This window comes from Hyla sarda, chromosome 4, assembly GCF_029499605.1.
Source record: "Hyla sarda isolate aHylSar1 chromosome 4, aHylSar1.hap1, whole genome shotgun sequence".
NCBI classification, from domain to species: domain Eukaryota; kingdom Metazoa; phylum Chordata; class Amphibia; order Anura; family Hylidae; genus Hyla; species Hyla sarda.
Window position 1 is genome coordinate 315,997,153 of NC_079192.1, and position 25,792 is coordinate 316,022,944.

General features: G+C 44.2%; 1 protein-coding gene across 2 annotated transcripts in view; it reads left to right on the plus strand.

Moving 5' to 3' along the window:
* LARS1 (leucyl-tRNA synthetase 1) overlaps positions 1-25,792 on the plus strand; it is an 83,886-nt gene that overhangs the window by 49,542 nt on the left and 8,552 nt on the right. For both annotated transcript variants that reach the window (XM_056574884.1, XM_056574886.1), the window contains 12 exons: positions 934-1,072; positions 1,186-1,398; positions 4,335-4,392; positions 4,526-4,589; positions 5,576-5,759; positions 6,107-6,197; positions 6,927-7,067; positions 14,250-14,390; positions 14,581-14,691; positions 19,084-19,194; positions 20,437-20,541; positions 22,450-22,545. In XM_056574884.1, the coding sequence (XP_056430859.1) occupies positions 934-1,072; positions 1,186-1,398; positions 4,335-4,392; positions 4,526-4,589; positions 5,576-5,759; positions 6,107-6,197; positions 6,927-7,067; positions 14,250-14,390; positions 14,581-14,691; positions 19,084-19,194; positions 20,437-20,541; positions 22,450-22,545 (1,454 nt within the window). The remainder of the gene's footprint in view (positions 1-933; positions 1,073-1,185; positions 1,399-4,334; positions 4,393-4,525; positions 4,590-5,575; positions 5,760-6,106; positions 6,198-6,926; positions 7,068-14,249; positions 14,391-14,580; positions 14,692-19,083; positions 19,195-20,436; positions 20,542-22,449; positions 22,546-25,792) is intronic.

Here is a 25,792-nt window from a genome sequence, read left to right on the forward strand (position 1 = left end):
CCTGTGATCCGCCCCTCCTTACCCCCATAGATTCCTTCCCCCCTCTCCCCGATCACAGACTGTAATGTGTCGTTGTTTTTCAACTTTGTTTCTTCGATAACGAGTGATGAAGCGGAGTGTTATGTAGCATGTGGTATAGTGTATAGCTTTGGGTACCTGTGCTGTACAGTATATTGTATTGCCAAGCTTTGTGTGATTGTAATTTATTTTATGACTTGTAATGACGACTGAATGATCGATAAAGCTCTTTCAACACCTTTGCACTTTTTATCTATAGAGCTCGCTCTTTGCAGCTGTGTGCTAATGCACCTTTTATACAAGTATCATTTGCATGGTTTTTGTTGTTTATGCCTTATGCACACCATTACTTTAGTCATAATTTTTTTTGATTACTTTATTATCACTGCCCATGATTACCACGAGAGCGCCATTTTTCAGTTATTGCGTTCAGCCATTTTTTTTATGTATGGCAATGTTTTTAGTGTTTTTTGAATTAATAAAATGTATACTTTCACATTACATGTCAAGTCACTGTAAAAATATTTAGTAGGTGTTTGTGTTTGTTTTGGTGACTATGGGCTACATGGTATTTTGGTATGGCATACTATTTTCCTGGCGATACAAAGTGTTTGGTGCACATACTTTCTGTTTTTTGTGCAAAAGGTTGTGCATGTCTCTCTTGCATGTCAAAAGTTTTGTTAAATGACAGGTATACTTTAACTGCCCTGCTAGATTTTAGTTGTAAGAAAGATCTTTACCACCTAAACAACAAGTGCGTATAATGTTTCTAGGGACTTTAGTAGAACTGTGCATGTAACTGTACGACCACAAATCAGAACTGGGGCAAAGTGGGTTTCCAATTGTAATAAATGATGTTCTTTACAGGACTGGTGGATGTGTATAGGTAATTCTGTCTTGTGTTTTTCGTTGTAGGTTCTCGCTTGCCTTGGGATGAGCAATGGTTAATTGAGTCGCTATCTGACTCCACCATTTATATGGCCTACTACACGGTTTGTCACCTTCTGCAGGGAAATGATCTTAGTGGAAAAGCAGACTCTCCCATTGGTATCCGGTAAAAATCATATTATATCATAGTAAAAATGTTACTGATTCCTTACATTCATTTCCATTTTTTTCTCAAGTGTCTTGTCCTTTTGATACTGACTGTGTCCTTTTTATACAAAGGCCAGAACAACTGACCAAGGATGTGTGGGACTACATCTTTTTCAAGAAGGTCCCGTTTCCAAAAACAACCATCCCTAAGGAGAAGCTGGACTTATTAAAGAAAGAGTTTGAGTTTTGGTATCCAGTAGATCTGAGAGTGTCTGGAAAAGATCTTGTGCCAAATCACTTGTCCTATTTCCTTTACAACCACGTGGCTATGTGGCCTGAAGATAGGTGAGTCAATGATTTGACTATTTCTATAGAAAAGTCAATCTGTGTTAGTTGTATTTTTTTTGCTTCAATGAATGGTCCATTTAACATTAGATTGGGTTTATTGATATTAACCTCTTAAAGGACAACTGCAGCGCAATATACACTTATCCCCTATCTACAGGATAGGGGATAAGTGTTTGATTGCGGGGGGTCCGACCACTGGGACCCCCCGCGATCTCCCTAACGGGGCGCCGCCATTAGCACTCATAGTGAGCGCTAAGGCGCCTAGCGTCGACCTAGAGGTTGACTGTGACGCCCCGTCTCCTCCCCGTCCCCATACAGTTCTATTGGGGGAGGCACGAACGCTGCCTCCCCGCCTCTCCCATAGAGATGTATGGAGGAGGCGTGCCGGCTGCAACATCATGCTGCACCGCAGCCCCGTACAGGAGATCACAGGGGGTCCCAGCGGTCGAACCCCCCGCGATCAAACACTTATTCCCTATCCTGTGGATAGGGAATAAGTGTTAATCACGCTGCAGATGTCCTTTAAAGGGGTGCTCTGCCCTTAGACATAAGATGTCTGATCGCGGGGGTCCTTCTGCTGGGGACCTCCACGATCTCCCTGCTGCACCCGGAGTTCGTTTAGAGCGTTGGGTGCAGCGCCGGAGGCTAGTGACATCACGGACACACACCCCTCAATGCAAGTCTATGGGAGGGGGCGTGACGACAGTCACGCCCCCTCCCTTAGACTTGCATTGAGGGGCCATGGCCGCGACTTCACGGGCTCCGCCCGCCATGGCCAGTCATCCGGCACAGAGCGAAGTTCGCTCCGTGCATCAGGTGTCTGGGGTGCCGCAGCCGAGACCGCCGGGGTCTAATTGCTAATTTGGGGAGTGTGTGTGGTTTGGGGTAGTATTAACCACAAATTCCACCTGTAATTTATTTTTTTTTTTTTTTTTTTTTTTTTTTATAATAAAAAAAAATTACCATTTTTTTGGCCCCTTTTTTTTAAAGCATTTTTATTTTCTGTCTACGAAGCTGTCGGGCGGGGTTATTTTTTCTCAATAATCAATACTTCTATCGATACCATTATGACATTAATCTTTTGTGGAATGTAATGTGTTTTTTTTTTTTTTTTTTCATATATATATATATATATATATATATATATATATATATATATATATATATATAAATATTGTTTACATTTCTTTTAAAAAATGGGCAAAGCGGTATGATTTTAATTGACTAGATTCTGCATATGGTAGGCCGTAAGAGAAAATTTGTCACAGCCATAGAAGGAAATCGGAAGGCCCTGGGCTTCCATTCAAATTGATAAACCATGAGATCATTGGGAGCCAATCAAACCCCTAATCCACCAATGGCTTGCAGCAATACTTTTTAAATGCCACTGTCAGTTTTGATGCTTGCTTATCCAGAGAACAGAGCCAGAAGCTCCCAAGGATAGGTCATCAGAAAAAAAATCTGTAAAACCCCTTTAAATTGGGGAAATTAACTATTCATTTGATTGTAATGGTGAAATGTTATTGAAAGCTTTAAAGGGGTACTCTGGTGGAATTTTTAATTTTTTTTTTTTTTTTTTAAATCAACTGGTTCCAGAAAGTTAAACAGATTTGTAAATTGCTTCTATTAATAAATCTTAATCCTTCAAGTACTTATCAGTTGCTGTATACTACAGAGGAAGTTCTTTTCTTTTTTAATTTCTGTCTGACCACAGTTCTCTCTGCTGACCATTTTAGGAGCAAATCCCCATAGCAAACCTATCTTGCTTTTGACAGTTCCTGACATGGACAGAGGTGTCAGCAGAGAGCACTGTGGTCAGACAGAAAGGAAATTCAAAAAGAAAAGAAGTTCCTGTGGAGCATACAGTAGCTGATAAGTACTGGAAGGATTAGGATTTTTAAATAGAAGTTATTTACAAATCTGTTGAACGTTCTGGCAACAGTTGATTTAAAAAAAAAAAATTCCACCGGAAATCTACGAGATGTCGCAAAAATGTCCCCTAGATATGTGTCCTGCCCCCCAGGCCCCCTTCTGGCCACCTTGCGACCGCTGCAGGTGAGAGCTAAGGAAAAGACATAGCTCACAGTGTTACATGGTTTATGTGGCTCTCATTGGGATCAATGGGAGTTAGGCAAATTGCGTAAACCGGCCCACCTGTCAAGTTCAGAAGGGTAAGGAGACATAAGTGCTGCACTCGCCATTAAAATCCAGTCTTTATTTACACCTTGATTGGAACAAACCTACTTCCTCTGGCCTTCTGAATTGTATGGTGCTGTAATACAACACTTCACATGGCACCCTATAAAGCCTGTGAGGCAGTGTGCATGAGCCCTTAGGCCAGTGTTTCCCAACCAATGTGTCTCCAGCTGTTGCAAAATTTCCAGTATGCCTTTGACTATCCAGGCTGGGGGTTGTAGTTTTGCAGCAGCTGGAGGCACATTGGTTGGGAAACATTGCCTTAGGTTGAAGAACTCTTTTGTAAAGTAAGGCTGAGGTCACACAATGGAAATAAAATGCTTTGGTCCGAATCTGAGAACCAACCATTCGCACCAAAGGTTGTCGCAATGTTGCATGCATATTCCTATTAAAACTCCATTCCCTTACATCAGTGTTTCCCAATGAGGGTGCCTCCAGCTGTTGCAAAACTACAACTCCCAGTATGCCCGGACAGCCTTTCCGTGCATGCTGGGAGTTATAGTTTTGCAACAGCTGGAGGTACCCTGGTTGGGAAACACTGCCTTACATATACTAAGAGTGGTAGCTCCGGGTTATTATCGAAGACATTCACCTGGAAGGATATCAGGCTTTTTCATTTTTGCCTTCCTATAGATCATCTGCAGTTCCTGTATCTCCCTTACAAATAGTAATGGAATTCCTCTCCTGTATGTGAATTGGATGCTATAACCTTTTCTTCTTCTCTATTTTTCCATTAGTGGAAAATGGCCAGTGGCTGTCAGAGCAAATGGACACTTGTTGCTGAACTCAGAAAAGGTATAGTGGTATAATGGTGTCGTCAGTGTTTTTTCCCTCTCTTTGTCATAATGAAGAGTGTTTAATGTTGCTCTTAGTATAGAATGTTTAGTATGTCCGTATCCCTTTTATATCTTGTTTTCTTTTTACTCAGATGTCCAAGTCAACTGGAAACTTCCTTACACTGACTGATGCTGTTGACAAGTTTTCGGCAGACGGTTAGTGTGTTTTAACCCCTTTAGAAGAATACATTATATTATATACTTACAAGCTGATAAATGACTAGTGGAGGGGCCCAGCAACCTGTGAACATTCTGATCACATGGCTTTAAAGGTGCAGGTCTGGCTATTATAAAACAAGAATGCAAAATTAGATAAAATGGGGGAAAAAAGAAATGCTATTTAAAAATGACTCCTTATCCAAGCAGGACAGATCTAAAGTCTTGGCTAATAGGTGTCTTCCTTCCTTTAAATCTGGTGTGGTTTGGGGGGAGTATGTCTCTAATATCAGTCACAGAAAGTGGGGGGCAGGGCCTAGCATATGCTATGTCTAGGAGAGGGAGAGAAAGAAAGGCGGTGTCTTTAATTCACATGGTTCTGCACTGTCCCTGAAATGTAAATCGAGGCTTCCCTCTCATCTTAGCACCAACAGTTTCAGTGCTTAGTGTAGCTTGCTGTTCGGTTGCAGTATGTACACAGTGCTGCCTCCTGTATCTAAACTCCTCCCCCCTCCATTTAGTCGTCAGGTTTGTTTTCTGCATTATCTTAGTGGAACCTTTTCATGGCATAGCAGTGTTAAATATGTGCTATGTTGTGTCTGTGATTAGACAGGCAACTAAGGGAGGAAGTATTTATGTGTGTTGTACTGGCAAGCAGCCCAGCTCTGGCAAACCACCTGAAATGGAAAGATAACTGTGCATCATGAAGGGGGTTCTTAGGTGGTCAATAACAGTAAAGAGAGCACTAAAATCACCTTGTCACCAGCATGAAGGTGCACTTTAAGCAACATCAAAAGCTTTCCAAAAGACCATATCTTGGAGAAGACCCCCCCCCCCCCTCTCCCACATATATGCATTAGATGTTACCTCCTTTGAGAAGATAACTCCCCCAAAACACCACTTTTCAGTGCAATTTTAGGGATCTTCTTGAAGAGGTTTCATTGTACTGTGCAACCCTTTTTAATCTTAAATGTTTTTTATATCAGGCATGCGACTTGCCCTGGCTGATGCTGGTGATACCGTAGAAGATGCCAACTTCGTGGAAGCCATGGCTGATGCAGGCATTCTTCGTTTGTACACTTGGGTTGAATGGGTTAAAGAAATGCTGGCCAACTTTGACAACCTGAGAAGTGGCACCAACCATACATATAATGACCGGGTATTTGAAAGGTATATTTTACCATTTAAATAATTTTTTTTTATTATTGTCATGAAAAACTTCAGCCATAGTAATTCAACAAAACATACAAAATTAGCCACAACAGGTTGTAGAGCGGCGCTGCCCAATGATTGGCTCAACCATTGGATACATTTTAGGGTAGAGCAAAGGTTAACACTGGTTACCATTTTAGGGAAATATGTGTATATATTGACAGTCAAATGCATATTTTTTTATATGTAAAATTTAGCAAGAATCAACACAAAATGTTATTGCCCAGTTATATAATACGGAGTATGCTAGCAGTAGTTTATTTTACTTTACCTTTGTAACACTAACCTGGACCACTTCTTTTCAGTGAGATGAATGCTGGAATCCTGAAAACTGAACAGAATTATGAGAAAATGATGTTCAAGGAAGCCTTGAAAACTGGATTCTTTGAGTTCCAGGTGAGCTTTTGAGGCAAACAGTACTTAATCTTACTGGCCCCTTAAAGAGGTACTCCGCCCCCTAGAAATCTTATCCCCTATCCAAAGGATACGGGATAAAATGTCTGATTGTCGTGATCCTGCTGCTGGGGACCCATGCAATCTTCCTGTTGCACCCGGTGTATGTTTAAATCGTCGGGTGCAGTGGCGGAGGCTCGTGACGTCACGCCCCCTCCCATAGACTTGGAGTGAGGGGGCATGGCCGTGACGTCACGAGCGGGGCATTACTGGGACTTCACGAGCCTCTACACATCGCCAGTCATCTGGCACGGATTGAAGTTCGCTCCGTGCACCGGATGTTTGGGGTGCCGCAGCAGAGATCGCTGGGGTCCTCATTGATCAGACCTCTTATCCCCTGTTCTTTGGTTAGGGGATAAGATGTCCAGGGGCGGAGTACCCCTTTAACTTCTTTGTGCTGCTGTTGCACACACATACTGTGCTGCCAGCACTATACTTGGCCATATTCATATATACCATCATGTATGTGCCTGGAAGGTTAATGGTTTACATACATGTTGCAGGTTACATACAGTGACCTCATAATATAGGACCTTTCAGTAACACTGCAGCTGTGTTGTACAATGTAGTTTATTGGGGATTTGATTTTTTATGGGACACCATTAGGTCTATCAAAACCACAAATTATAATAAAAACCGTATTGCACCTGTCTACTTACCATTGTTTTGCAGGCTGCAAAAGATAAATACAGAGAACTTGCAATTGAAGGCATGCACCAAGCCTTGGTTTTCCGCTTTATTGAAATCCAGACATTGCTCCTGGCTCCTATTTGTCCGCACTTGTGTGAATACGTGTGGTCTCTACTAGGAAAGGTAGGTCATTTCATTGGTTGCCAAAGTTCAAAGTTTCATTGGTTGCAAATATGTGTGTTTGAGTCTTAAAGAAAACCTGTCATCACTTTAATTGGGAAATTATTGGGGTGGTCCCCAGTAGCTCTGCCCTTCCCTTGGCATTCTTCCTGGATCTAAACAGGGAGAGATTAGTCAAGGCTGGAGAGACAGGGAGAAAATGCTGGGGACCACCCTGATGACTTGTGGTTCAGGCAGCATGAAAGTCATGACAGATACCCTTAAAGCATATTTGTCCTATCGTCTTGCTATGCCGAATAATTCCTAAACCAGAAGCCTGCATTTTATGCAGATACTTTTCAATTTTCCAGCGAGTGAGAGATTTCTGTGCTAAAAACTTACTTTCCCTAAAGTGTTTTCCTCTCTTCAAGGGTACTTCATGCTTAGTTTATTGGATATGTAAACCAGGATTGCTCCAAGATTTTATGATGCTTTTATAAGGCTTTTCTTTAAATTCTAGCAAATATCTGCAATTTCAGTCTAAACAGGAAATAGTGCTGTTCTCTGTCATTTACATCTGTTGACGCAAAGTGTATGCCGCCTATTTTAAGCACAGAATAAATATATTCATTTTTTTGCGACAGGTGCACATACTTTTTACTATATATGCAGTATATGTGTGTGTGTGTGTGTGTGTGTGTGTGTGTATATATATATATATATATATATATATGTATGTATATATATCATAATTATGGCTACATTCATTTAGCAATTCAGTATGTTGAACAGTATATTTACAGTTCTACATTACACCCCACGTGCTATTATGTAGAATTCTGTGAAGTTAAAGCCTAAGTGTTATTAATATAACCTTTTGACATGTCATCCAGAATTGCGATTGTGGATAATAAACAGCTGTAGTGAGCTAATGACACGAACACTTAAAGTAAAGCCAAATATTTGCTGCACCACTACAAGAAACGGTACCTAATGTCAGTTGATGGTTTTACTGTATATTAAGTATTTGAATTATGGTATTTTAATTTCTAATAACATCGGGCCGGTGTTTGCATCATACACGGCAGGTACCTTCCTCCGGCCAACTCCAGGCGTCTTCTGCTCTGTTCTGAGATCAAGCAGACCAGAGCAGAATATCGCCGATAATACTGATCAATGCTATGCCTATGCATAGCACTGTTCAGTATTTCTCGGTCGCCTCATTGGGGAACACAGAGACCATGGGTATTATGCTGCTGTCTACTAGGAGGCTGACACGAGGCAAAAAAAGAAGTCTTCTCCTCCCAGCAGGATATACCCGACCACAGGCACAGAGCTAATACGTTTTAGCTTAGTGTCTGTAGAAGGCAGACACAGGTCTGTGAGTCTTTTTTTTATTATTTTCTAGTAAGGGCCTGTATTTAGTTTTCTCCCTTTCTTTTCTTGTTTTAAGGTGGGACGACAGGAGCATGGCGCTACCTGATCGCCCCTAAATGCGACTAAGGGGCATGGTGCATAACGGCCAGCACCTGGCTGTAGTACCCTGGGTCTGGGTCCCCCACTTGCCCCTGCCCGCCTCGCTGTGGCAGCTTGGTGTGATGCAGTGTGGCCATAAGGTGGCTGAAGACTTCAGGGTGAGTATAAGTAGATAGAACCCGTGGGTGAGTATAAATTACATCCCCTACTCCTCCCCCCCCCCCTTTTTTTTAATCTAAAGTTTCTCCTTCATGCCTATCCTGGGCCCCCCTTCCTCTCTAGGCCCAGCTCCTCAGCCGCAATTACTTAACCTTGTGGCGGTCTGCCCGTTTCCTTTTCATTGTAACGCCCATGGGGAGCGTGATTTCGGCCGCAGCTGCATTTCCGGTAGTCCACTGCGAGTGGAAGTTGACCGATGTGCAATGGACCCTCTACGACTCCTGCAGGGAGTGTAATGTCTGCCGCATCTGCGGCTGCAGTTCTGGTACCCCACTAGACGTGTGGGCAGACCAATGTAGCATGGACCCTCTACTGTGCCTATGGAGAGCATGATGTCTTCCTCCTCCGCAGCTGCAGTTCAGGCACTCCACCACAAGTGAATGTTGCCGAAGGGGTGACCCTGCGTGCTCATCGGACTCTCTACACCGTTGAGGGGAGCGTACTGTCTACTGTCTGAGTTTCCAGTCCCCCAGCTACCAGTGGGAATTGTCCACTGACTGTGTGTCCTAGCAGGTGCGATGTACCTTCTACAGCGGCAGCGCCCACTTCACCACTTGGGTGGTGTAACCTTGGCTTACAGCAGTATCTGCTATTGTTCTGCTTGGAGTCCCATGCCATATTTGCCCCTTCTGCCATGGCGGTTATGGTGTCCTATTGCTAAGTGTGTGTGGGGGGGGGGGGGGGTGTCAGTGGAGTCTGTTTACTCCTTCTCCATATGTGGGGGGGTCCAGTGGCGTCTGTTTTCTCCCTCTCCATATGTGGAATATATATGAGGAAGTACCTGTCCCTGCCAAGTTGCCTCTGATTCTCATGTGGTCATTGCATTTCTCCTCGCTAGGCGAGGTGTTAACAGCCTTATGTGACCCCTTCTATGGCGGCTCCAGCCATCTCGTTATCTCCTTCCGCTGCTGGCCACTGGATAGCTCAATGGCTTGTTGGCTAACGGGCTTTTAGCCATTCTGCTTCCCTTTCCTAGATGAAGTTATGCAGGTCTTGAACGGGTTCTACCTTTGCTCTTGCGGCAGTCATTCTTTATCCTCCTGTTGTTGGATGGTTTGTTGCTTTGGTTCCTATTCTTCCTATCCCTGCCATCATACTCCACCTTAGGCAGTGTACTGCAGGGTTTGGCGTAGTTAAAGCTTTTGCTGTCCTAACCTTCTCTTTGGCCTTCCTTAGGGGCTTATTGGTGCTGCTGGGTTGGTTCCTGCCTTGCCCTTCCCTCCCCCCCACCTCTTTTTGGGTGGGGTACCAACAACCCTTGCGCAGTTCCTAGTTTGGCCACCCCAGCTCTCAGGTTGCGCTATCTCTCTTGGCGTAGCGCTTGCATAGGAGTCGTCTTAACAGTCCTCATGCGGTTTCTGTCTTGACTTCTATCGATCTCATCTCTTCCTTTGCATTTGCAGAGTGCTCTCGGTTTTACCTCTCCTCTTCTCCCCAGCAGGCTCTCTGCTTGGTTGTCTCCAGGGCTTCCTCCTGTGCCTCTTCTTCTGTTTTGAGCTGCCTTTGGCTCCCAGAGGTTCCGCAACAGTTCCAGTTGCAGCATGTCAATCCTCCTTCTTAGTGAATGTCGGGTGTTGTGTGCTTGGATGATGGTCTTGGTGGGCGACCTCCCACGTCCAGCATGTGCCTTCTGTTCCTGCTCCTTTTTGCTTCGGCTAGACTAGCATCCAGCTGGGTCCCCTTTTCTCTCCCTCTCTATTACTTGTTTTCTCTGGGATGTTCCCTCCTGGAGTCATCCGGTCAGTTATGACTATTGGGATCCAGTACCTGTTCGGCCTTGTCTGTCCTCTTGTCTATGGAGTTGGAGAGTACTGGGCGGCGCGGTATTCCAGTGGTGACTGGGCCTGTTACTCTGCCCGCTGTTCTCCCCTAGGGTATATGACCCTTCCCTTGTGGTACCAGTCTCGTTTGGGACCCTCTCCCTCTTGATTGTACCTTTTTTAAGGAGAAATCAGCTGGTGTGCCTTCTTGCTTAGGCTACCTTCCAGGTGCCTGTTACATGTTTCCTTCTTTCACGAATGGTTTTCCTGCTACTTCACCTTGGCAGGGGTTGTTGCCTCTGGCCTTGGCGGCTTTCCTGTCCTACTTCTCTCCACTTTTTCTATGGGGGGTGACCTCTCCACCTCCTGTTCCGGCCTGGTAGCATGTCACATGAGGTGTTTCGCTCCCCTTGGGTTGTTGACATCTGATGTTGTGAGCTTTATTTCCGTGTCTGGGAACCTCTGGTTCTCATGGCGGCGGTTCCGGTGTTGCTGGACAGCTCTGGCCTCATCGGCCGGTTTGGGTCCCTTTTGCCACCCTCCAGGGCTGTGCGGACCTCACCTTGTGGCCGAGGGCCTTCAGGTCATTCTGGTTACGTCTCCCCACCTTCCGGCATACTCTTTTTTTTTTTCTCCCTTTCACCTGGTCTCTCTATTGTACCTGAGCCTCTCGGTCAGGTGGTCGGCAGTCTGGTCCAGGCCCCGACCTTCTTTCTGGCCGGTCCGCCTTTGCTCACAAGCCCTTACGCAGGGCTTGTTTTGTATCTCTCTTAATCCTTTCCCAGCGGCCTCTAGGTGGCTACATAGCTCAGTGGTTACAGCACTGGTTTTGTAAACCAGGGGTCGTGCATTCTGTTCTTGGTTCCGCCCTCTGAGTCCTCTCTCCCTCTCTCCTCAGCTTGAATCCTGCCATTGAGGCTACCCATCTGGCAGGGCTTACCCTTGGAGCCTCTCTGGTCCGTTTCTCTTCTGGAACTTGGCATGTTTCTCGCCATGTTTGCTTTGCTTGGACGCACCTCTGCTGGGGTTCTCGTATCTCTCTCTCCCACTCGTGTGCAAGGCCTTGTTGGGCCTGTGTCTTCTGTCTTGTCTTCGGTGGTCGTATCCGCTCTCCTGCAAGACTGGTGTTCAGTCCAGGGAGCCTCCGGGGCGCCATGTCTTGTCCAATTTTATTAGCGGCCGGACCCCTGTCTCTACAAGGTTCATTCCTTTCGGGTCCTAGCCCCTCAGGTTTTGCGGGTTCCGCAGTGGTTGGTTTCCAGCTTCCAGTTTCCTCTGGGCCTCGTCCATGATCCTGGGCACCTGGATATTCTTCGGTCTCTGGATTAACCTTCCTTTTTCTGGCGGATGTTTGTCACCCCCCCCCAGGGACTGCTTTGGTACGTCCCATGGTCTCTGTGTTCCCCAATGAGGCCACCGAGAAAATAAAAAAAATTTTGTACTCCCCATAAAATCTCTTTCTCGTTGCCTTCATTGGGGAACAGAGCACCCACCCATTTACGGTTCCTGGTCAGGTTGGTTGTTACCTGTTGTTACCTTCTCTTTTGTTGTTTGGCTTCTCCTACTGCTTTGTGACACAACTGATTAGCTCTGTGCCTGTGGGTGGGTATATCCTGCTGGGAGGAGCAACCTCTTATTTTTAAATTTTTTGCCTAGTGTCAGCCTCCTAGTAAGTAAAAAAAAAAAAAAAATTAAATGGCCCCTTTCTCCTATTTTATCCCAAAAAAGCGTAAAAAAATAAATAAATGTGCGTAAATGTCCGAACTATCAAAATATAATGTTAATTATCCTGTATGGTGAACGGTGTAAATGTAAAAAAAAAAAAAAAGGCCAAGATTTTTTTTGTCACATTTTATTCTCCAGAAAATTAATAAGTGGTTAAAAAGTGAAATATAAGCAAAGTACCGATAAAAACTACAGATCACGGTGCAAAAAATTAGCCCTCATAGCCCCATATGCAGAAAAATTTGAAAGTTATAGGTGGTCAAAGTAGGGCAATTTTAAACATACTAATTTTGTTTAAAAAGTTCTTGATTTTTTTTTAAAAGCTGTACAATTATAGAAAAGCTTATAACATGGGTATCATTTTAATCGTATTGACCCACAGAATAAAGAAAACATGTTATTTTTACCATAACGTGTACAGCTTGAACACAAAACCTTCCAAAATTTGCTAAATTGTGGTTTTCTTTTCAATTTCCCCACATAAATAAATAAATTTGTTTTTTTGGTTGTGCCATACATTTTATGGTTAAATAAGAGCTGTCATTACAAAGTAAAATTGGTCACGCAAAAAACAAGCCCTCCTATGGGTCTGTGGATGGAAATATAGAAGCGTTATGATTTTTAGAAAGCGAGGAGGAAAAACACAAAAATGCAAAAATTTTAATTGGCCTGGTCCTTAAGTTAATAGAACAATTACCCCAATACACAATGCCTGGGGTACAGAAATCCCTATAGGAAGATAGCCCTAAAACATAACTTTTATTTAGTAATAAAATAAAATGGAAAATTGAAATTGTGCTCAATAGTGATTATTAAAAATACAGGTCACTATGCCCAATGTAAACAGTCAGCAAGTGGAGAAACCACTTATAATGTATTTAGAGTAGTGGGGATGTATACATAAATCCCATAACTGTCAGGGCATATATAAACATGTCTGTATGCAGATGACATTCTACTGTTTTTGAGATATCCCTTGCAAGTGTTTCCAATAATTATGTCCTTATTAGACATAAATTGAGGGAAGTTCTGTTTACTCCCATTAGATCGGGAAAGTTCTGATACATTAAGGGAATTACAGATAATTAAAAGAGCAGAGGCATTGCATTATTTAGGTATATTTAGCAGATACGAATAGCTATTTTAAGAATAATTTGAGACCGATCATGCAGAGTCTAAGCACATGGAGTAAGCCACCCTGAACAGAGATCAAGGTAGTGAAGCGCGCTACTACACACTTTTCCATGTTTGTTCTCCTGATTGGTGGGGGGCTCAGAATTGAGACCTCCCACCAATCAAAACTCTTTACATATGTTTCTTTTTATTTTTTTATTTTTAAAGGGTTTATATTTCTGCTTCCCCCCCCCCCCCCCTGTAATAACACCACTCCATTGACTCTTATTTTGTAGTTCAGCCCCATTAATTTTAATTAAACTGTGCTTCAGTACCACACAGCCCAAGTGTGTCGCTGTTTCAAGAAGCATGTGGCCCCGTTTTTGAAATCTTATACAAATCCTTTTAAAGGGATGATTGCATGTGGTCACTGTTGAGACATAAGTTTGCTCTGATAGATGTAAAAAATAATCCCTTATCCACTGGATAGTGTATAGCTGATCAGTGGAGCTCGGCCAATGCTTCGTCCGTTCATTCATTCCCTATGGGACTTTTGAACATAATTGTGTTAAGCAGTGATTGGAAGTCCCATAGACAATCAATGCAGCGGTGGTAGAGCATACATGCTGCTGCATTTACTGAAGGGACATTTGACCCATGTTCTTGTGATGGATGGGGATTCTAGTAGTTGGACTCTCACAGATCAGCTAGCTGTCACCTATTCCGTGGATAGGGAGAACTTTCAATCTTGGTTTAACTCCTTAAATGGCAATGCTAAATATCTGAAATGAAAATGAGGGTTTCACAAATGATGAGCACATTAGAAGGAGCTGATACCCCTTTACTTTTTTTCTGTCACTTAGAATGATTACTGTTCTATGGTCATAATTATAATAATAATTATTTTCCACAGCCTGGTTCTCTTATGCATGCCACCTGGCCAGTCGCAGGCCCAACAGATGAAGTCCTGATCCGCTCCTCACAATACCTTTCAGAAACTGCTCATGATCTTCGGCTACGACTCAAAAATTACATGGCTCCAGCCAAGGGAAAGGTAAAAGGATGGATTTATGTCACATCTTGGAACATGACTGCTACCGTAGACATGTTTTGTTATAATAATGGCATCATACCTACCTTTTATGTGCATTTACTTGCTAGAAATTCACATCGCTTTGTATTCTCTTTCTTTAGTCAGTTTGGAAACTAGAAAATGTACATATAATTTTATTGTCTCCTCTTAGAAAGGGGATAAACTACGACCTCAGAAGCCATCACACTGCACCATCTATGTGGCAAAGACCTATCCACCATGGCAACACATCACTTTATCAACACTTCGCAAGCATTATGAGGTAAACAGTCTAACAGAACAATATAAATAGATATGAAGAAATAAGTGTATATATTGTTTTTAGCATGTGGGTGTGAATTGGCAAGAAAGGATTGTGGGTAAGGTTTAGCTTGCAGTATAACAAAGAAGTAAAGCTGGCCATAGACATTAGGTGGGAACATACAGATGGGTGTATGAATGTTCACTGATATGACTGGGGTTTTCTCGGTCGCTCTTCATTGGGGGATATCTATACTGATGGGTATATGCTCTTGCCACTAGGAGGCGCTGACACTAGGAAAAAAAAGTCATCTCCTCCCTGGCAGGATATACCCCCCACTATAAGTGTGGTAATCAGTTTTATCTAGTGTCAGTAGGAGGCAAGACTCAGGTCTGGGAGCTCTCCAGATCTGGACTTTTTTATTCTTTTCTAGTAAGGGATGTTTAGTTAGGTTTTTATCTCCCTTTTGTTTCCCTTTTTCAGGTGGGGGTTCAGGAGCATGGCTCTACCTGTTCCCCCATATACGACAAAGGGGCATGGAACATGCAGTCTCAACCCCTTATTGCCAATGGCCAGTGCCTGGAGCTTGTACCCTGGGTCCTGGTCCCCCACTTGTCCCTGCTCGCCCTGCTATCTTAGCCTGGTATGATGCAGCGTGGCCATAAGCTGGTTGACGTCTTCAGGGTGAGTATAAGAAAATGGAGCTGTGGGTGAGTATGTACTACAACCCCCCTTCCCCCTCTCCCTCCCTCTTGCTCATCCAGGGGTCCCCTTCCTCTCATGTGCCCAGCTCCTCAGTTGCCATTACACGTGGCTGTGCTGGGCCGGACCCCTCATGGCCTCTGGTGCCATTCTGGAGGGGACAGTCAGGTGAACCTTCCCTTCCCCCACTTCGGGCCATGCATTTCTACACATGTATTGCGGCCAGGCATAGTACCCTGGCAACGTTATCTTCCTACTTCTATTTTCTGCAGGGTTCTCACTTTGTCAGAGAACATATGCGCACCGACGTGGCGGGTTACTGCCAGGGATATCTTGATCCCTTGGAAACTGTCGGGGATATATTCAGTGTCTACCACTTAGTGCCATGCCATGTCATACATTCCTTGCGTCTACGACAGCAGTCCTGGTGTGTGGCACCATTTGGAGCTGGAGTGTGGGCGTTTCCTGTAGGTTCCATGGACTTTCACAGAAAGAGCAGCATTCTCTGTTCCCCTTTCTAAGAGGCAATGTTGGTCTGCTAGGGGCATGGTTGTGACACCATGCTGCCGGACTTTTGAATGTCTGCTGTTTCTTTCGTGTCTGCAGTCTACCCTCTACTATCGTGCCTTCTACTATGGTACCCTCTACTATCGTGCCATAACCACATCTGTGTCCCTACATATGCTACGCCACTCTGCACGTGTAGAGTCCACCCCCCCCCCCCTTTTCTGTGGGGTGTGCCTCGGGCCTTCCTGTGATCTTGTTTCCACAGGTTTAGGCGATCGAACTCCTCCTCTGCTCTGGCATTGGTTCAGGTCTCTGTCCTGGGTTCCTGTGCAGGGTGGTTCAGGCGCTTGCTCTGTTGACTTAGGAAATGACCAGAATGGCTCCATTGACGCCCTTCTGGTCCAGGGTTACACCACGTTGAGGTGTTCCTCTCAATGCTTTGGGTGTGTGTGTGGTTCTTACTTCCATTCATAGTCGGGACTCAAATTACCTCCTCCATTCCTTGATATGTTGTTGAAGGGTTCCTGGGGACTACGTCCATCGAATACGTTGCCCCCTTACCTTCAGGCGCCATTTCACTGCTCCTATAGTGCCTGGCGCTTTGATCATCCCCCTTCCACAGGGGGTATGGGGATCAGGGAGCTTGGCATGGTCTGGGCCTGGGTTTCATAGCGACCACCCCTTGTTTTCCCCTCCTTTATATAGGTGGGGTACCTGGCTGGACCCTTGTTTTATGCTGAGAGCAATCAGCTAAGCTGCGCACTTTTGCAGCCTGGCTCTCTTCCTGTTTCTTTGGTTCTCTACTGCTGCTCATACAGACTTTGTACTCTTCTCTGTTGGAGGAGTTTATGCACTCTTGTATGGCTCAGCGACAGCCGGTCTAATACGTCTGTTGTTTGGGTCCTGCATTGCTCTCCTGCCCCCTTGGTGCAATTTCCCTGGAGGGGTTTGTTCCTCCTTCCTTGTCGGTGTCAGTTGCACTACACTGACACTACAGTATTCTGGAGTACCCTTCCCTTTTGTTTCCTCCTTCGTTCCCGTCCTGACGGGATGTTGCTTCGGTACGCTCAGACCGCTGGGGTCAATGTCTGGTTAGTCTCCTTGTCTTGGACACAATCCTACTATGCTGTTGGGTGTCTTCTTTTCTAGGTTGTGCCTTCTGATTCTTTGGGCCTTAGTGATGGCTGTGGTCCTTGGGCAGGCTAGCTCTCCTGCCCTGACTTTTTCCGTTTGTGGGGCGGTCTTTCTGTACCGCACTTCTTGTCTAGACGTAGAAGTTTGTCACCCGGAGTGTTTTGCTCTACAGGTGTATGTCTTCCAGGCAACTCGGGAACCTCCGTTTCCCATGTCGGCTGCTCCAGTGTTCCAGGATGCTCCTTCTGGACATTTATTTGTACGTGTACATCTTCCAGGTGACCCGGTTACCTCCAGTTCCCATGTCGGACGCTCCGTTGTTCTGGGATGCCCCCCTTTTCAGGGCATTCTGCTCCATTTTTGGCATTATTCCTTCCGTCTCCTCCTTTGTGGGTCAATTTTCTCCCGGGGCAGTGGGCGTTCCGGTCATCCGGATTACTCTACTTGAGCTTATTTCGCTCGCGGTGGGCCCCTGGGACGGAGGTTTTTGGTCTGCAGATGTTCTGGTCATCAATTTTCTGCACCAGGCCTCTCCGCAGCCGGTCTCCATCCTTCTTTCTTTTTTCCATTGTTTTTCTGGTCTCCTCCTTCCGTACTCTCCTTCTGCTCAGGCGGACGCTGCTCTCCCTGGGGTTTTTCCCGCCATGTTCTCTTGACTTAGTTGACTCTGGACGGGGTTCTCTTGTTTGTGCCCTTTTCCATTTTTTTTTCCAGCCTGGTTAGCCCTGTGTCTGGTTCTGCGTTCTTTGGAGTTGTTTCCTACCTCCTCCCGTGATGGTTCCGGCCCATCTGGCTTCCTAATCGACCATTTCTTGTCTCTCTTTATGGACCATGGCTTTGGAGTGTCTACATAGGACTTTCTCTTCCTTGGCGTCCCAGTCCTTCTCCATGGACAGTGGTTCTCCCAGGAGTTCAGTTTTTGGGCCTCAGTTGTCTCTTCCCTGGATCTTGTCCGCAGGCTTTACGGTCGAGTGGGTTCGGTCTCTGGACTAATTTCCCCTTTTGCTGTTGGTTGTTTTTCCCTCCCTAGGGGACTGCTTTGGTACTTCCAATCAGTATAGGTGTCCCCCAATAAAGAGGGACCAAGAAAAGGAGATTTTTTTTTTTTTGTACTCACCGTAAAATCTCTTTCTCGTAGCCTTCATTAGGGGACAACCCCCCCCCCCCCCCCCCCCCCGATTTCTTCATTCTTTGTCAAGAGTTTCTTTTCCGTGTTATTTTTATTTTTTATCCGGGATTCCTTTCTGATTTTGATTGGCCAGGGCGTGGGTGCTAAGATCGACACACCAATTTCTAGAACATGCCAGGGGAAGTGCACAGCTAAGCATTAAGAGACAGATTCTAGAGCTGCGCCTAGCAGAGCACTTCTCCTGTTATTTCAAAAGTTGTTTTAAATGCACAGAAACAAGCGATGGACCCCCGCAATCTCCTGTATGGAGCCCTTGCTCTCCCCTGGAGCGTCACGTCACGACACCCGCCCGAAGCAAGGGTAGCCACTCCCCCTCTATATATCTCAATGAGAGAGCTGTTCAGCTTTGGCCCTCCCATAGAAAAATTTGGAGGAGGGCGTGGCAGCCCCTGCTTTGGGCGGGGGTCATAACGCGCTGCTCCGATAGAGAGCTGGGGCTTCATACAGTAGATTGCAGGGGGCCCCCAGTGATCGGACCCTCCACGATCTAAATGTATTCCCAATCCTGCGGATAGGTGGTTTTTATCCATGAGACTACTCTTAAGGTTTCCTGTCTCCTTAGATGGGACACTATCCCATTGTTTGAACAAATATGTAGCTTTCAGATACAACATTTATGTCAATGTCTAATCATTCTTTCAATGAACTCTTTTATTAGGTAGCTGTTTTAGTCAGGTTTATTGTTTTGTCCTATTTTTTTTCTACGCCCACCCTTTAGTTGTGCAAAATGTATTTTGTAGTGCAGCACAAACACTGTACTGGATAGTGGGAACATAGTATCATCAATCCCATGTCAGTGACATAAGCACAGTCTGTTTTAGACCTAATTTATTTTGTATAATGAGTTGTGATAGTGTATTTAATGTTGTGTTTTACATTAGGCAAATGGTGGCCACCTACCAGATAACAAAGTCATAGCAACTGAACTGAATGGTTTACCGGAGCTGAAGAAATACATGAAGCGAGTCATGCCATTTGTTGCAATGATAAAGGTTAGTAAGGATTATGGGGGGGGGGGATTATCATTGTCTGCACTAGGCACAGATTGTGAAAGGTTGCAAAGTTTTTGCACAAGGCTTTTTTTTTTTTTTTTTTTTTTTTTTTTTTTTTTAGCGCAAACATTTTTTTGTTATCTGGTTTTGCCCATAACAACCAATCATAGTTCAGGTGTCATATCTTAATGAGCTCTGGCATAATGAAAGCTGAGTTTGTGATATATAATGCTATGGGAAAATCCAGATAGTTTTTGTTTTCACAATTTTTGATTTAGTCCTCTCCCACCCAATATGTTCAGTATTTATGTTATCTCCATGCATGGTTCTGCAGACTAGTTATTAATATAGCTTTAGATGTGAAGTCCTAGGAGAAATTGTCTTCAATGGAATTCTGCTGGGCTGTGCACACTGCAGAATTTCCATGGCAGAATTATCAGCGGAAATTTAAATTCTGTCCTCCATGGAAAGAGTGCTGATTATTTCAGCAAAATTCTGTGCAGATTGCATTGCTGTCAATGGTGATGCGGCCCTAGCACCAATGGATTTTGGCGGCGCTGCAAACAGAATCTTCACCCGGAATTTGTCTGGACAGAGATTCCATAGTATGAATAGGTTCTAAGGGTTCTTGGAGACGGGAAAGACCTATGCTCGATAAGAGCACTAATCTAGTAGATCATTGCTTGTTAAAGAAGCCTTTAAAGGGGTACTCTGCTGGAAAACTTTTTTTTTTTTTTTTTTAATCAACAGGTGCCAGAAAGTTAAACAGATTTGTAGACTACTTATATTAATAAATATTAATCCTTCCAGTACTTATCAGCTGCTGTATGCTCCAGAAGAAGTTCTTTTCTTTTTTAATTTCCTTTCTGTCTGACCACAGTGCTCTCTGCTGTCTTCTCTCTCCATTTTAGGAACTGTCAAGAGTAGAAGAAAATCCCCAAGCAAACCTATCCTGCTCTGGACAGTTCCTGACATGGACAGAGGTGTCAGCAGAGAGCACTGTGATCAGACAGAAAGGAAATTCAAAAAGAAAAGAACTTCCTCTGGAGCATACAACAGCTGATGGCCCTTCTAGGCAGTCATTTGTACATTGACACTGCTGACTGCTTTTTCCATGTATATACAAGTGAAAACTCCTGCTCATGTGGTACTAAATTGTTATTTCATATCCTGAACTCAGTGTAAGGTTTCAGTGCTGCATGTTTTGGAATTGTGATAAATGTATTTTCTTTCCTTCCACAGGAAAATCTAGAAAAGAAAGGACTTCGCGTTCTGGACCTTGAGCTGGAATTTGATGAGCGGGCTGTTCTCCTGGAGAACCTGGTCTATCTCACCAACTCCCTTGATGTTAGTACTCCTAGGTCCACTTTCCATCCCTTTGTCCTCTGTTTGTCCAGGCTCTTAGTACAGCACAGCGGTGCCGCCTGACATTCACTTCTGGATGACTCTGCAGTCTCCTCATAGTCTCCTGTGTTACTAAACATTAAGGTGTTGACAGAACTGTGCGGCGCTGATTGTAAATGGTCTTTACCAAAGATGGAAGGATTAGAGGTTAATTCTGTCTTATTTTTCCTGCTGTTAAAAACTTGTCGTGAATTTTAATTCTGAGGAAATCTTCCATCTCTGTTCACCATCTTCTTTTTATTATCTTCTGCAAGGTTAATGTTTACAGACCTCTTAGTTACCATAAGCTGCAGATGCCTGACTCTTTCACCCATGCAGTGATGTGGCTGAAATGTAATCTTAAAGAAATATATTGTTTAAAGGGGTACTCCGTTGTTCAGCGTTTGGAACAAACTGTTCCGAACGCTGGCGCCGGCAGGTTGTGATGTCATATCCCCCCCCCCCCCCCCCCCATTACGTCACACCAGCCCCCTCAATGCAGGTCTATGGGAGGGGGCGTGAAGGTTGTCACACCCCCTCCCATAGACTTGCATTGAGGGTGTGTGGTGTCATGAGGGGGCGGGGCTATGACATCATGAGCTCCCAGCGTTCGGAACAGTTTGTTCCAAACGCTGAGCAGCAGAGTACCCCTTTTAAAGGGGTACTGCGGTGGAAAACGTTTATTTTTTAAATCAACAGGTGCCAGAAAGTTAAAACGGGTTTGTAAATTACTTCTATTAAAAAAAAATATTAATCCTTCCAGTATTTATTAGCTGCTGAATACTACAGAATAAATTATTTGGAACACAGAGCTCTCTGCTGAATCACGACCACAGTGCTTTCTGCTGACATCTCTGTCCATTTTAGGAACTGTCCAGAGTAGGAGAAAATTCCTCATAGCAAACATATGCTGCTCTGGACAGTTCCTGAAATGGACAGAGATGTCAGCAGAGAGCTCTGTGGTCATGATATCAGCAGAGAGAACTGTGTTCCAAAAAGAAAAGAATCTCCCCTGTAGTATTCAGCAGCTAATAAGTACTCGAAGGATTAAGATTTTTTAATAGAAGTAATTTACAAATCTGTTAAACTTTATGGCACCAGTTGATTAAAAAAAAAAAAGTTTTCCACCGGAGTACCCATTTTAAGAGTTTAAATCTAGGTCTTATGTAGTAGAATCTGCTGCTCTCTGCAGAACTTAAAGGGGTACTCCAGGGAAAAGAAAATGTTTTCAAATGAACTGGTGTCAGAAAGTTGTACAGACTTGTAATTGACTTCAATTTAAATATCTCAAACCTTATAGTACTTATTAGCTGCTGCATACTACAGAGGAAGTCATGTAGTATTTCCACGCCGGGAACTGTCCAGAGCAGGAACAATTTCCCATGGCAAACCTCTCCTCTGGACAGTTCCTGACACGGACATAGGTGTCAGCAGAGAGCACTGTGGCCAGACTGGAAAGAACAGCAGTTAAGTACTGGAAGGATTAAGATTTTTAAATTGAAATACATTTATAATAATGCAATAATATAACAATAATTTGTAAGTTTTATTTAATAATAAAATTATAATAATACATTTAAAACTTTGTCACCAGTTGATTTTTTTCTTTCTCTCTGGAGTACCCCTTTAAACAACATCTTATACAAACTTAGAGAGGAGACTTAAATTGGTTAATATTTTAAATGCATTTCTTAAGATGAAATAAGGGGAGGGATTGTGCTGTCAGTTCTTACCAGCCCTTTAAAGCTGAATTTATGGGTTGGGGACACAAACTGTTTATGCTGCTATTATTGTCACGTCTCCTTTTTGAAGTTGTTCTAACTCTTCATCCAGCAAAACTGGTGATGTAATGTGTCTGTCTTGTATCCTCAGTTGGATCAGATAGATGTCAAATTTGCATCAGATGCTGATGAAAAAATTAAGGAAGAATGTTGCCCCGGGAAACCGTTCTCTGTGTTTAGAACAGAGGTAAGTGAAATGTTTATTTTTTATATATATCAACTGGCTTTAGAAAGTTAAACAAATTTGTAAATTATTTCTATTAAAAAAATCTTAATCCTTTCAGTACTTATGAGCTTCTGAAGTTCAGTTGGTCTTTGATAATACTTGGTCACATGTTACTTATATGTCCACTTAAAATATCGGATAGTTAATTTAACCCTTAACTACTCCCATTTGTGAGGATCGGGGTTTTTGTTTAAAGTCCCGTGCAAATCAATGGGAAATGTATTTTTTTCACATAACTGCGGTACAGCTGAAGATATTTCAATACCTGGTGCACATATTACAGGACGGGATGGGAGTACGGGATAGAAGGATGGGATAGGAGGTCAGGATAGGAGGACGGGATAGATGGATTGGATAGGAGCTCGGAATATGAGGACAGGATATAGGGTCGGGATATGAGGACGGGATATGAAGTCAAAAGCTTCCTCCTTTGTTTGTTTTCCTCCCCAACAAGGATTAGGAAGGAAAAACCGGGCAGCTCCGGGTATTAAGCTAGTAACTGATAACTGTCAGTAGTGTGAATAGAGACCTATATAGATGGATAACTGATAGCTGTCAGTATTTACCCGCTGTGAATTTCATATAAAAGGGAGGAGGATGCATACAGGTGCAGTGGTCATCAAGGGCATGCGTCCAAAACGCGTCCATTATAGCTGAGTGGTGGAACAGCATAGTTGTGGTGTTTTCCTATTTCTATGTTATTTTAAAAGGATTCTAATAAAGTGGACATTTTAGCTGTGCTGGATGAATATCTACTCTTCTTTCGTATATCACATCATTCTATGTAGCGATGTCACTGGAAAGTGAAGAAGCCCTGTTAATTTTCCACATGTTTTAGACATGAGAGACTGAGTGATCAGCCCCATTGCAGTTTCATCTGTGTTGCACCACCACCTCAGCCATGCCCCCCCCCCCCCCCCCTTGTCCAACCAAAGTTCTTGCTGCTGGAGCAGTTTGCTTTTTATAGGACAGCAACAATGGACCCTTTAACACCATGAACAATACTGCGGTAATATTTGGTCATGATTCTCAAATTTTGCCTTATTGTCGGTAAGCTTTTCAATTTTTCATCTCAAGACACATGCAGAGTATTTCATATCAGTAGCTTCTTATTTATGTAGTAAAACACAGGGCAGTCCCCATAAATTTTAAGGTTACATTTACCCACGGGAAGGATGCTTCTAGAGCATGACTTTTTATATATTGCATACAAGCAACCTTAAACGGGAACTTAAGTGGAAATTTTTTTTTTAAATTCAACTGGTGCCAAAAAGTTAAACAGATTTGTAAATGACTTCTGTTAATAAATCTTAATCCTTCCAGTACTTATCAGCTGCTGTATACTACAGAGGAAGTTCTTATTTTTTTTTATTTTTTTTGTCTGACCACAGTGCTCACAGTGCTACTAGGTGCGTTCACACTACGTAATTCCCGCTGAATTACGCGCATTGAACTTTAACATCAGTGTGAATGGGTCTTCCACGAAACCTGTTTACACTGAGCAATTGTTCCGCTCAAAGAAAGAACATGTTCATTCTTTTAGCGGAATTCCGTGAGCACTGCATAGCCAATAATGGCTGCCAGGCTGAATCTCCGCTCTCTGAATTCCGCTAGCGGAGATTCAGCGAGATATCCGCAGTGTGAACGCACACCACAGCTTCAGGTCTCAGAATGAGCTCGGTGTCTCGTCTCAAGAGATCCTGGTTACAATTGCCTTCCTAGTCTAGAGGATTTACTCACATAAGGCCACAAAATCGCATACATGGGATAAGGACTACCATACCCATCCCCCCACCACAAATCAAGTTTGTCTACCTAGAAGTCCAGCGGATCTTCACGGTGTGTTGGCATGGTCATGTCAAGGTATGCAATCACTGGCTGGTTCAGATCCTTCACTATGCGGGTGACGAAAGCTACTCATCAGCAACTGTAGACTCAGACTGCTGCTGATGGCGCTGGTACTGCTCCTGCCACCCTACCCCTCCCCAGCAGCCATGGCAGTGGAAGGTGAGCACAGAGGGCCCCCAGAGTCAGACCTGCGAGAGGATGGACGTTGGTGCAGATAGGCATCGGCCAACTGACTACGTAGGATGTCTCTATAGTAGGTCAATTTGTCGTCCTCCTCAGAGGTTGTGAAAAAGGCCCTCATTTTATGCTGGCAGCGAGGGTCCAATAAGGTGGAGAGCCAGAAGTCATCCCGCTGCCGAATGGTGAGATTTCTGCGGTCACTACGCAAGCAAGTGAGCATGCATTGTGCCATTTGTGCAAGTGACTTGGAGGGACTCCCTGCCTCCATCTCCACTGCATACTGGCACGGTGTGTCTGGGTCCTGTGTCTTGCCTTCCTCATAACCCTCTAGCTCCTCTGGCTGCTCCTCCTCTCCTGTCCGATGACTAGAAACACCGCCCATCTCATAGAACCTAAACTGTGCTCCACCTCCTCCTCCAGTTCAGCCCCCACAGGGCACATGTGGCCATGAGATGTAGGCGCCACATCTCCAGTGCCCTGACCAGCCATCATTTCCAACATGTGTTGTAGTAGATGAAGCAGTGGAATAATCATTCATCCCGTAATCCTGGCGACTGACTAATAATGTGGCTTCCTCAAAGGGCCTGAGCAAACGGCAGGTGTCACGTATGAGCTGCCACTGGTTGACATTGAATTTACACAGGGGAGTTCCCCTATCTGTTTGGATCATCTAGAAATCGGTGATGGCTTTTCTCTGTTCGGTCCAACATATGGAGGGTGGAATTCCAACGTGTGGAAACGTCGCAAATCAGACTATGTTGGGGGATGCCGTTCTAGCTGCAGCTCAAGGAGGGTATGCTTTGCGGTGTATGTGTGGCTGAAGTTCATTCAAAGTTTCCTTCCCATCGTTAAGATGTCTTGCAGATGGGGGAACACTTCAGGAACCACTTGACAACCAGATTGAAAGGCTTCCTTGTCGCAGCGCATACCTGATTTTCTTCTTGTTGTCGATCACCATGGTTCCCTTTGCCAGTTTTCGTGGAGTAAGCCATGATTCAATTTCTTGATGTATGACTTTTAGCAGTTCCTCCCCTGTGTGACTCCGTTCTCCAAGGCAAACCACCGCCGAGCCCTGCAAACATGGTATGCTGGAGGGGCACTGAGACTTGTCCGTGCAGTGGACACAGTGGAGGATGAGGAGGCGGAGTTGCACACTCACAGCACCAACAGCCTGAAAGCG